Here is a 13,354-nt window from a genome sequence, read left to right on the forward strand (position 1 = left end):
TACTTAAATACAGTTGTGTTTGATACATGAGGCAGAACACATGCTAGTTTATCTAATTTAAAGGCTAATTTATTGACTTCATGGCAGGAAAATATAGTCATGACATTTTGAGCTTTTTTCTTTTTTGTTAAGTCTTAAATGAAATGGAAGAGTTGCAGTTACTGAGTAGTAAAGCTATGACTTAGTTATGAGGGTAGTTTAATGAGTGCCAGTAAAATGAGCATACTTCATTAAGTACTTTGTATGTGCTAGGCATGGTAGTTAAAAATTCTACAGCATTTATGGGACGGTTCTTACACTTCCTTTAGTATAACTTTCATGTCATCTTGTCATGAATTGAAGTTATGCATGGCTCTGAGGGAGCCATATTAGCCTCCAAAAGTGACTTTATGAACAATAAAGACACAAATTACAAAAGTATGCCGTCATGTTAGGAATTCTTAAATAATCTCAACCCTCAAACTTCTGGGGCTTCTGAAATTGGGAGATTCTCTGAAGATCTTGAGATGCTGGGTTTGATTTTTGTGAACACATATTTAGTATTTTTTTCTTTAAAACCCGTGCTGGGTAAAGTAGATGGTGTGTGTGCGTGCGTGCGTGCCTGTGTAGAGTATGTCTTAAGAATCAGAAATGTGTTCCTCATAAAGCTGGCTGTTAGCCATGTTTATGTGGGAGGCGTCGGAAGTTACGGCAATTCAAACTGAAGCGTGGTGTTGGTACAGTTCTGAAAGCAAGAGAACAAAATTTGAGATGATAGTGAGGAGAATATATAGGGCTACAGCATAAAATCCAGTGCAAGTCCCTTGTAGTAAGGGCACCATGAACAATCAGTTGAATAGGTTCACCGGTGCTGTGGTGTCAGGACAGCACTTTGACACTGTGCTTGATCCCTTGGCTATTGAGTGGATGAGAAAAGTGGAGGGTTTTCTACCTGTAGTTTTCATTTAGGTTTCCTCTCTAGTTAGCTGAAGAAGCATCAATAACACCGCTTTGCAAGGAACCACGTCTGACTGGCAGCAGTAGTACCACTTGCATTAGAGGCAGGGTTGAGCACAGATAATGCTTTTGAAAAAAAACAGTTAATGGGTTATTAGTTGTGAGGGAGAAAGCAATTAAAACTGAGAATAAGTGAAACTATGCCGCAGAGTAAGTACTAATGTGCAGTTTCTTCCTACCACCATCTTGCTGCAGATCACTGTTTCCCTATTAGCATTGCCTGGTGTGGTGTTCATGCTTCTAGTCATATCACTGCAGCACTTTTGCACTTCCCCCTTAAGTAGAAGATACGGCTTGAATTTATTTTGGTGTTTATTGTCATTGTTTTCGAGGATATGAAAAAAATATTTATGGGTATGTTCTTTATCACAACTTTTTAATTTTAAACTGCTTCCAAATTTGAGTAATAAAGTAATAAAGTCTTTCATGTATGTCTGTCTGTATATGACTGGGTAATTGTAATAACTTGTTTTTGTAGTGGATGATGCTGGTAAGATAGAACACGAAGGTTCTGCTGAAATTACCATGGAAGCAGAGTCAGAAAGTGGCTCTTGTAAAGTGGATGGCATTTGTCCAGAAGTCATCAAGGTCTATATATTCAAAGCAGATCCTGGAGAAGATGACTTAGGTAAAATATGCTCGTTTTAGAATACTCCAACCTGACATTTGAAATTTTGCATAATTAGAGGCTGTGGTTTCTCTCAAGTCATCTGTAAAGAGCTGTGGGTCTGATGTTAAAAGAGTGACAAACTCAATTTTCTGCAGTTTAGCGTAGAATTTGAACAAAGCGTATTTAAAATATTTTGTTCTGGTCTTCCTAATTAGGGGGCACAGTAGACATTGTGGAGAGCGAGCCAGAGAATGACCACGCAGTTGGACTACTTGATCAAAATAGCAGTATTCGTATTCCAAGGGAGAAAATGGTTTACATGACTGTAAATGATTCTCAGCATGAAGATGAAGACTTAAGTAAGTAGGTGGCTTTCATTTGGGAACAGGGATTTTCACTTTCAGCAGTGCAGTGTTCCTATTAATTTTTTCTTGACTTCTTTTTCTCTTAGATGTTGCAGAAATAGCTGATGAGGTTTACATGGAAGTGATTGTAGGAGAGGAGGATGCAGCAGTGGCCCATGAACAGCAAATTGATGACACTGAAATTAAAACTTTCATGCCCATAGCTTGGGCAGCAGCTTATGGTAGGTAATACTCAATTCTTCCTGGTGACACTGTCTATAGCAAAATGTCAGGGATTGTTTTTTGGAGGGTAGTGGAGTATTTGTGCTTTTGTATTTGTTTTTAAAGTTTTAGTTTAAGAATGGTTTCTTGGCATAATGAGCCTTAAAAAGAGAAGAAGAGAGAAGCTGTAAGGCAGGCTTCTTACTCCTATTTTAACAGGCATTTTCCTTCGTATTTTCATGATGTAGTAGAAGGGGAAGTACACGAGCTTTCAGCTGAAAAATTGCATCTTGTGTACATCTGTCCTTCACAGTTTTAGGACACAGTTAAGAGCTGGCTTGGGAATAGAACTGAGTATTTTGGGGGGGGGGGGGTGCGGGAAGGAAGGAAGCAGATGGGAATATTTAAGATTCAGTGTAACAGTGAAAAGCAACACTGACCTCTAGCTTGATTTAAGTGCTTTCTAGAAGGAACATATAAATATGTTATTTCACTAATGGAAATAATTAATTGATTAACAAAAAAGAATCTGGAGGGAGACATCTTAAAATTATAGCAGAACCTTGAGAATATTTCCAGCATGCAGAACCATTTTTCTTGATCGTTAGTATCTGAGCACCAACTGGTGCACAAACTGGTATCCACAACTTACGTAAACTGGTAGACCAAAATCTCATCTTAGAAATGTTTCCATATTGTCCCTTTCTTCTTCTAAATGAAGCAGAAGAAATAGTGGTGTAGAGGACAGAACTTAGGTTATATGTCTGCATGATGTGGATTGTGGTGATGGTGCCAGCAGACAAATGGTGGGGAAGTGCTGAGAATGCAATGGGGGCTAGAATCACGGACGTAAGTCAAGGGAGGACAAGATTTCAGGGAGCAGTGTGTGTTAAAAGTTGTTTAGGAGATGGATGGCAGTGCACCCAGAGTCTTATCTTTGGCCATATACTGGTGAGCACAGTTTCAGTGGAGAGGGAAGGACAGAAGCCAGGTTGACTGGGAATTAAAAGTGAAATTAAGTTAACTTGAAACAACAGTTGTAGACTGAATGAACATTCAGTGATTTTGGAGGAGGAGAAAGCGGAGCAGAGTGTGTTAAGAACAGAGAGACAGAATTGAAAGGAGAATTTGAGGATGTGGGAAACAGTGGAGTGATTGCATTGTCAGCAGTAAGCAACCTAGCATGCAAGGTGAGAAGTGGGGGGAAAGGGAAGAAATAATGAAGCATGCAGGCATGAAAATTGCAGAAGTTTGTTATCTGCGCTTCTCGGAACTCTTCTCCACTGAAAGAGGGTTTAAGAGCTGATAACAGTGGCATTTTAAAATGTTAAATTTGGTTTGCTGCTGTACTGTAGCAAAGCCCAGTCCCACTGTGCTTTATATTACAGCAAGTTTTTGCAATTTTATTCTAGTATTAGAAAATGTTTGAGGCCTGGTTTGTGTTTTACTCTAGAAGGAGTCATCATGCACCTGTTGCAAACTGTACTTTCTACATGTAAGATGTGAAATGGGTTTTTGCTTTCAACTTTTGTCACTTACCATATTTGCTCTTCAACACTTGAGCTAGCATATATATCAGAATCTTCAGGCTCCGCACATGCCTGTTCCTGGCTCTGAGTCTTCTCACATTAACCACGAATATTCATTCTCGGCACTCTACAAAGGGAAGAGCTATTGAGCATCTTGCACTTTCTTCCACTTCAGTCTTCCTGTCTTATTTGTGTGCTTTACTTTCACTAGGAACTGTTGCCTTCTATTGATCAAGTAACTACTTAACCACAAAATTTGTTATTAAAATTTACTTACGCCCTTAAATCACCAAGGTTAAACTGATTGCCAATAAATACCTTCCCGAATATATAGATATATTTACTTGAAATTTTCATGTTTGTTTTACATCCAGTGATACCATTTCTGTATTAAACAGGAGGCTCTGTGAGGCAAAGATTGTTTTCTTCTTTCTATTTTACAATACTGAACATGCTCTTTGTTGCCAGTAGAAAGAATGTGTAAGTGTTAAAGCATCAGGTGTGCAGATAGTAAGAAATGTACTTTGTGTGCAAGTTTATGGGCTGTTCAGAACGATTCTTTGATTGCAGTTCCAGTTCTGAAACTCGGTATGTGAGAAACTTCAGTCAGGTGAATTCAGATGCCCAGAAGTGAATGGGAGCTCACACGTGAATTTATTTTGGGACTGAGAAGAAAATTGGGCACAGTAAATGTTGTGACATGCTATTGTTTACTGATGTTAAGCATTTGGGGCATAATTAGCAACAAAAATTGCAGTTAAAGGAGAACTCTTTGCAAAATGGAAAACCATTAATTCCTGTAAATTGTGTACTCCTGTAAAATTAGGTTAACAAAGCCAATGCTTCCAGGTTCATAATGCCAAACATAATTCGTAATTTACATACGGAGAAGTTTTGCAGCTCATCCTGTACATTATTATGGTTTGATTAAATGTCCAGATAATAGTTTATCATTTCTTTTATTACCATTGTAGAGTTTGTTGCTCGAATAATCTGTAGAGTGATGACGGTAGGCAACTTTTTAACTTATCTCGTTAGGTAATAACAACGATGGCATTGAAAGTCGGAATGGCACTGCAAGTGCTCTTTTGCACATAGATGAGTCAGCTGGACTTGGGAGACTGGCTAAGCAAAAACCAAAGAAAAAAAGGAGACCTGAGTCTAGGCAGTATCAAACAGGTGAGTGAGTATCTGCTGGCTGGCTGTACTCTCATTCCTGTAGGCACTTATCCATGAACAGATGTACTTTGCTGATAGCATGTGCAATGTCTTGTAAAAAACAGTGATTATTTTGGGAATTATTTTGTTGACAACACTTCTACATCATAAATGAGTGCGTATTTTACTTTAAATTTAAATACATAGTTGGTTTCGATTGTGGGGGTTGTTTTAAAGGAAACCGTCTCTGACACAGAAGAAAATCAGTATCATAGTAAAAGGTTAAATACTTATATACTTAACTTGCCACACCATTTTTAATGTTTAATGTAACTTTTTAAAAGGTGATGTTAGATAAACAGTGTTCTGCAATAGTGCTTTTTAAAACCCCTTTTTGTCTTTATTGAAAATGTATTGAACAATAAATTTCATTGTATCTGCTCAATAAGTAACTGGAAAATCTGAACATTTACACTACCAAATGTAATATATACTTCTATACCCTTTTCTGTTTTAATTGTGAAATAAATTGCCTTGAAGTTCACGCCAATGTTCTTACTTGCATCTCTAAGAACAGATGTACTGCTTTGGCATTGTTTGGTTTCTGCTGTTGCTGTGTTATGGTCTGAATGATCTATTTGGTCTGATAAATTTGAAAAAGCACACAACTCTTTTCTTTAGTAGCTTTGCCTTAAATGATACTAAAAGTTTCTTGCCAAATTGTGACTTAACTGTAGGAGTTCTGGTTTGTCTAGCACTGAATCAGTAAACCAGGCAAATTTTAATCTTAAAGTTTGCTTTTTCTATTTCCAGCTACCTAGTCAGTTCTCCTTCTAAAACATTTTTGGAAAAGAGAGCTTTTTAGCATGCCTAGACAAATTCAGGGTAAACAAATCAGCCTGATGGATGAGTCCAAATAAGTTCCAAAGCTTTGAGGTGTGTCTGTATGTGAAATGTGTTCTCGCTGATTCCTGCTTGATACCTCTTCAGATAGTAACTGTGACAGATGGCACAAGAAGGAGGTGTTAGTTTGGGGACATGTGAATGGGAGTCAGCGGTAGGTGATTAAACTGCCGGATTAAACTTTATCTACAGATGCGTGGAAAGTCAAAGAAGATCGTGTGCTACGCTTACTATGCGATACTCAGTTTAACAAGTTGGCTGCTGTTCTTTGCACCAGCGTCGGTTTCTGCGTGTATTTAACGTGTGAACTCGGTCAGAGTTCTTCAAAGTAGAATTATTTGAGGTGAAGAACAGCCGGGTGATGCTTTGGTTGTCTCCATCATAAAACAGTATTTCCTTTCTCCTGATAATAAAAATGAATGAAAGTAGTAATTCCCTCAATTTCTTCTACCTAGCCCAGTAACAAGCTTGCTTGTTATATAGTAAAGTGTGTGTGTGGTCTTATTTAACAATTCATCTTATTGTTAAGGTTGAAATAGGACATTTATGGAAGTGTAATATCGTCGTATAATATTAATGAAGGGGTTTTTGTTTTTCAGCAATAATCATTGGCCCTGATGGTCATCCGTTGACAGTCTACCCCTGCATGATTTGTGGAAAGAAATTTAAATCTAGAGGTTTTTTGAAAAGGCACATGAAAAACCACCCAGAGCACCTTCTTACTAAGAAGAAATACAGATGCACAGACTGTGATTACACTACGAATAAAAAAATAAGTTTACATAACCACTTGGAGAGTCATAAGCTGACCAACAAAACAGAAAAGCTTATTGAGTGCGATGAGTGTGGGAAAAGCTTCTCTCATGCAGGAACTTTATTTACTCACAAGATGGTGCACAGGGACAAAGGAGTTAATAAAATGCACAAGTGCAAATTCTGCGACTATGAGACAGCAGAACAAGGATTACTGAATCATCACCTCTTAGCTGTCCACAGCAAGAACTTTCCTCATATTTGCGTGGAGTGTGGCAAAGGATTTCGCCATCCGTCAGAGCTCAAGAAGCACATGCGAATCCACACTGGTGAAAAACCATACCAGTGCCAATATTGTGAATACCGATCTGCCGACTCTTCTAACTTGAAAACTCACGTAAAGACTAAACACAGTAAGGAAACACCATTCAAGTGTGATATTTGTTTCCAGACTTTTTCAGATACCAAAGAGCTACAGCAGCATACGCTTATGCATCAAGAAAGTAAAACACATCAGTGTTTGCATTGTGACCATAAGAGCTCAAACTCGAGTGATCTGAAACGACACATAATTTCAGTCCACACAAAAGACTATCCTCATAAGTGTGATATGTGTGATAAAGGCTTTCACAGGCCTTCGGAACTGAAAAAACACGTGGCGGCTCACAAGGGTAAAAAATTGCACCAATGCAGACATTGTGACTTTAAGATTGCAGATCCGTTCATTCTGAGTCGCCACATACTCTCAGTTCACACAAAGGATCTTCCATTCAGGTGCAAGAGATGTAGAAAGGGCTTTAGGCAACAAAACGAGCTGAAAAAGCACATGAAAACACACAGTGGCAGGAAAGTTTATCAATGTGAGTACTGTGAGTATAGCACTACAGACGCCTCAGGCTTCAAACGGCATGTTATTTCCATTCATACAAAAGACTACCCTCACCGTTGTGAGTACTGCAAGAAAGGTTTCCGAAGGCCTTCAGAGAAGAACCAGCACATTATGCGGCATCATAAAGATGTTGGGCTGCCTTAAAGTCTCTTTCACAGACTTACGGCTGGAATTAGAAAGGAATTTTGCCTTTCAGGCAGTTAGCTTATTTTAAAGCCAATCACCTGCGATCACACACAAAAAAACAACAAAAAAAACATACTGTGCATTTGATTTGTTGCTGTATAAAAATAGGATTATTGCTTCTAGTTGACTTTTATACCTTTTGTTCAATAGCGTGTTCTGAATTCTATTCAGTTTGTTTAATAAATGAAGAAAAGATGGCAACAATAAAGTTGCATTTAATAAAGTAAACCCTGTCTCTTACTGAATTTTTCAACCGTAATAGTTTATTTAAGTATATTTATCTTACTGACCTCGTTGATACTCACAGTGTCCATGTTAATGCAGTTTTGTCGTGAATTTTAAAAATAGGAAATTTCTCTTGATTAAAATTGTCAGGGGTGTGTATAAAATGGGGAATTGTGATGTTGAAGATAAAGTCACTAGGGCCCATCTGATTGTCTTGTTTTGACTATACAGACTTTGTGGCAGGTTAACTATTTTCCATTTGAGGAGTTACACATCTAACTTTATTGCGGAAAGATATTCTGCTTTTCAATTCAGGTTTCAGAGAGAAAAATATTTAAAAAACTGGTTTGGGGCATTTGTTACCTTTCTTTGGCGAATTTAAAAGTATGCTCAAACATGTTTATTGTTCTGTGCTTCTTTGTCTTTGAAAGGTTTTGCGTGTTACAAATGAGTTGGGTTTTTTTTCAATTTACAGCTGTCTTAATGTTGGAAACGTAAAATACTGTTGTTCCATTTGCAGAGTTAATAGATCACAACTGTCTGTATGTGCCGGTAAAAGTACCTCAAACGTAATGCTTTTATGTATATTGGTATTTCTTTGAAAGAACAGTTTGTGGTTCAAGTCACATTTTTATTGTGAGTTGTTTTAGAATAAAATTTAAGACCAAGAGGTGCCTCCATTTTGGAAACGGAGATATTTACAGTGAGGGCTTCAGAGGGGGATGGAGTGGAGCAGATGCGTCATAAGGAGTAGAGATGTTCTAATGTAGATATCCTCAATAAGAAAAGTAACTTACGATAGAACTGTTTCTAAATTGAATGTTTTTCCTGAGCCATTAGCAGCTGCATTAAGCTGCTGTTTATTAATTAGTGCAGTATCCAGAATTAACCCAGTTCTTTTAATCTGTTTATAAACAGCTGGGAGAACATTACAATTATTATATGCAATTTTGCCACCTGAAGACTATTATAAAATAGCGCCATAGCATTTGCTAATTACAGCATAAATGTAACAAGCACGAAGTCATGTACCTTAACAACAACTGTGGAGGAAAAAACCCAAACCATTTAATTACATGCCAGATTTTAGGACCCGGCCCCGCTGCCCTTGCTCAAATTCCCGCCAAAGCCGCTGGTCGACGATGGATTGCAGAATTCCGACCCGGCTGCCTGCCGGATTAGGATAGATTTGTAACCAGCAATTCGCTAGCGGAAAAGGTTCAGAGCCTGGCCCAGTGTTGACTCTTGTTTCTAGGCAGGTAAAGTTAGGAATGATTTCAGGTTTGGGGTGATAAAGGGACAAAGGTTTCCTTTCAGATATGCATCTGCTAAGCCTTTTGTATTTTGTTTTGTTACCGAGCCCCGCTCCTACTTCTCAGCCCTCCTGTTTCACTGTAAGCTGAAATACTTGTGTTTAGTTTGCAGTTCAGGAGAGTCGAATGCCATGTCACTACCTTTATTGTATAATGTTTTTTTCTTTTGATGCCTGCGTGACGGTGCCCCCAGACTTGTCCGACGTGCTCTTGTATAATATTGCTACTAACGGGCCGTGAACCTTTAGTGTGTAATACCCAGATGTGCTGCACTGTGCCTTCGTTGAAATCCCCGGTGAAGTCAGTGGATTTTCTACATGGCCGTAGCTCTGTCTGTTGCCTACTGATTGCCAAATCAGACGCAGTAAAACCCAGTAGAGATTTTCCATTTGCATCTCGCAGAGTGCCCTCCTGTGACTTTTTTTTTCCCCCCTCTTACGTTCAAGAGTTTTCTAACTGGAAACCTGAAAAGTGTACAAAATCTGCGTAAATTCCCATAGCATTGCCGAGGATTTTAGCCATTTTGAACTTTATTTTTTTAAATAAGCTGAAAGACAAAGAACACAATTTTACACATTTGCTTTCTCTTACGTAGCCTGGAATCATACACACTTTTTTTTTTTAAAGCACAATGTTGGATTTTTTTTTTTTTTTAATAATTAAAGGTTTGGTCAAGTGGATTTTGTAAAATGTATTTGTCTGTATAAAGAGAAAATGAAATTATAGTTATTGTTAATGTACTGACATTAGTTACAGGTTAGTTTTAATTCTTAAATAATTTGCTTAGCAAATGCTATAAAATGGATGTTTCAGTTTAATGTTTAAAAAAGGTACAGATTTTTACAAGGACATAATATAAATTATTGTTCTGTAGAAAATACCCTGTTAAATATTGTATACGTCCTTCCCTCTGTACACTTTGTAAAAAAGACAAAAGAAAAAAACAAAATACATAGAATCATATAGGGATGTGTGACATTATTGTAATTGTGTACTTGATAATAACGTGAAAAAATAAAATTCAAAATATTTTCCTGTTAATGAACGTTTAGTCTATTTGATGCCAGTACTGGGATCAGGCATTGTTCTGAGGGACACGGTCATCTGCAGCTCTGGTGCTTATTTTTCTGCTCCCCGCTTTGCAGCTCATTTTGTGTAGTACTGGGGTGCGGGGGATTCAATCCCTCATTGGGTTGAAAAGTACCTTTACGAGAAAGGCCGCAAAAGTGAAAGGCAGGGACGGCGGGTCTTTGAAATCCATTTTAATGCCTGTTTTTCTATTAAAGGATTCACGTCTGTTAAACTTCTTACAATGCCTTCACGTTTTTTGGCAAGGTGGTCACCTACTAAGCGCTACGACGCTGTCCCTGTTAAATTAAACGGCACATGCGGGAAGTATTTTATATTATATATTTTATACCCGCTTTTAACGGTGCGTGTGACCTGATGCCAACCCGCTGCCACCGCTGCCCTCGGGACAGAATTGTTGCTGCCCTCTGTCCCTGCCCGAGAAGGGAGGAGGTGAAACGTGGAGGTGGCTTGTCTGCTGGCCCAGGTATCATCAGGGAATTTAGTCCAATTAGTTTACTCTTGCTGGATACCTTTAGGAAATGCTGACTCACTCGCTCCTCACCTTGGTTCATTGCACAGCTGGGCTGGCACTGGGCAACTCTTCATGGCCAGGAGCTGCCGCGCCGAGTTGCCGGCAGTCTGCTTTTGATTTGATTTGTTTTCTTGTTTTCCTCCATCTACCCGATGTTCCTCAACCGCTCATCGTGAAACCGTACGCTGAGTTCCAGCGCCGTGGAGGGCGCTGGAGAATAAATAAGCCCGTTTCTGGCTGCTGCGAGGAGGAGCCAGGAGCAGTTAACCAGCTCTACCTCATGCAGACTAGCAAATCCCACCCTCCCCTTGGATCTACCCCCCCTTCCTCCCAGATTTCCTTATGGAAAAGCCGCCCTGCTTCGCTGCCGGGCTCTGCCGAAGGCTCCCCGGCTCGCCCAGGTGCTGGCAGCCCGCGCCGGTGACGTCCCCCTCGCTGGGACATGGCACGGCAGCAAAGGCACCCAGAGCCTGGATGCCCACCTAAGAGTTCTCCAACAGCCTTATTTGCGAGCCGAAAGGCTGTGTCGCTAATTAGGGAAAGAAGCAGCTGGCTAACGGCTCGCTGTGGTTCGCTGGCTTATTAAAGGTAGTAAGTAAAGAATATATCATTAATAGGAAACATAACTAGTATGTTAACAATTGTGACAGGTAGAAAAGCGACCAAGGAGTGGCTGACTGGAACCAATAAGCAGGTCAGTGGAGTGCTCAGGAGCAAAGACATAGTTGTCGATGTAGATAAAAGGCAGGCACGCCAAAAACCTTTCACTAGGTGGAGAAGTTTGAAGTTGTTTCGGTTCCTTGAAACGCTGATGCAGAAAAGGCAAGCATTTCGGTATTTTTTTCTTTTCTAAAAGGAGCAGAACTAACAAACGAGACTGGGGATGTTTTTTTCCGGACTTGTGGCAATCAAGAATGCTATTGATTTCTATACGCAATGAGCACTTTAAAAAGTGCAAGCACAGGTGGTTCAGAAGCCATGTAGCATACAGACTTCTGTAATATTTACCCAAACTCCGCAAATCTGCAAAAATATTACTTTTCTATTGAAGACAACACTTAGCGGGTCATAACGGCATGAGCCCAGGCAAAATACCGGGGTAAAGAATTGCTGCCATTGGAACCAAGTATAAAGAACCTGAAGGGAACAGAAAAAGAGGTAAACACGACGAAGGCATCCTATGCTATAGATGCAGGGCACGTATATATGCCCTAGCTTTGAACAAGCTCGTTCAACACCTTGGTAGCACAGAGCCTGTATGCTGAGCTGTCCCTGGCATGAAAGCGCAACCCCCTTGCCGTGCCCAAGGGATGTCTGTCCGTCCCACCGCCCCGAGATGCCAATGCCCTCGTGCTGGCCGGGGGCTAAGGCGCCTGACCGAGCATTCTGGAGTCATTTTTGAGGAGCCAAGTGCTTGAAATCAGGTTTTTGATTGGAAAACTTACACTCCATAATTGAAGCCCAAAACGGGTCACCAGAGAGCACCGGCCCTGATGAGGGCATTTCCAAGAGGGACCACAGAGATGTTCATGCCTTAGGAAACAGAAAGCCACACAAACTGCTCGTTTTGAGATTTTTTTTAAACCCAAATCTAGCAGGTTGGCTAGAAGCTCGGAGAACAACCTACAAGTACAGCAGCACGGGTCCAGAAGTCCTGCCTCATCCTATTTAGACTTCTTGATCTCGGCTCAGTTGCTCACATGTAGGCATTAAAAGTCACTTGTGATCATTTTGGGATTGCCAGGAGCTGGGCAGGCGCCGGGGGGGGGACCCGCACCCCGTGGGCTGGTGCCCAGAGCATCTCCTGCGGCGCTTGGAGCCCATGGAGCGGGTAGCGACATCCTCCAGGGACGCTTCCTACTCGCATCTAATGGACAGGATGAGTTCTTTGAAACAAACAGGGATGAAAAGACACTTTTGTGACGTGCAAAAAAGGCGATAACACAGACCTGAGTTTTCTCTTGCACTGGCATGAATCAAGAGTCTTGTTAAGGCCGATACTGTAAAGTCAGCTTTAAGACTAGGACATGTTTTGTCTGACACAGCCCAGGAAAACAAGGAATGCCAGGATTGCATCCATTTGAAAGGATGAATCACAGCTAACAAGCACTCACAGGTACGGGAGCTGGGATGTTACAGCAGGGCAAACGACTGGCAGAAGCAGAGCACGCTAAGAATAAAGTACTTGAAACTGAGAAAATTAATACATACTTTTTATATTTACTATATTTTTTAATGTAATTATGATATCATTAATATCATTTTGCCTATCGATCACAGACCTACTAAGAGACCACTTTAGTTTCCTTACTTGTTAGACTTTCGACGCAGCGGTTTTGCTAGGAAGCCTCTGCCAAGGAGCAGTGTGAATTCTCTGTGGGCAGCCAGAGCGATGCTGACAGCTGACCAGACCCACGGAGCTCCTTTGCAGCAGTACCCAAAGCTGGCACCTCACCGGACAGTCGACCGGTATCACAATAAACCTAACATGGATGCAGGGAAAAAAAAAAAAACCAACCCCACAACCCTATATTGCCATATGGCAGACCTTTCTATAGTACAACATACAGCTTGCAAAAAGACACTAGCAAGCAAGGATGGTGATACTGCCTCGTGGTAGCTG

The 13,354-nt window shown here is 40.3% G+C and overlaps 1 protein-coding gene across 2 annotated transcripts in view; it reads left to right on the forward strand.

Moving 5' to 3' along the window:
* Nucleotides 1-10,188, forward strand: part of ZFX (zinc finger protein X-linked) — a 24,742-nt gene extending 14,554 nt beyond the window's left edge. For both annotated transcript variants that reach the window (XM_075033490.1, XM_075033492.1), the window contains 5 exons: nucleotides 1,475-1,624; nucleotides 1,822-1,965; nucleotides 2,058-2,192; nucleotides 4,740-4,880; nucleotides 6,362-10,188. In XM_075033490.1, the coding sequence (XP_074889591.1) occupies nucleotides 1,475-1,624; nucleotides 1,822-1,965; nucleotides 2,058-2,192; nucleotides 4,740-4,880; nucleotides 6,362-7,548 (1,757 nt within the window). In that variant the 3' untranslated portion in view covers nucleotides 7,549-10,188. The remainder of the gene's footprint in view (nucleotides 1-1,474; nucleotides 1,625-1,821; nucleotides 1,966-2,057; nucleotides 2,193-4,739; nucleotides 4,881-6,361) is intronic.
* Nucleotides 10,189-13,354: the final 3,166 nt, after the last annotated feature.

The sequence above is a fragment of the Buteo buteo genome, chromosome 8 (genome assembly GCF_964188355.1).
Source record: "Buteo buteo chromosome 8, bButBut1.hap1.1, whole genome shotgun sequence".
Classification (NCBI taxonomy): Eukaryota; Metazoa; Chordata; class Aves; order Accipitriformes; family Accipitridae; genus Buteo; species Buteo buteo.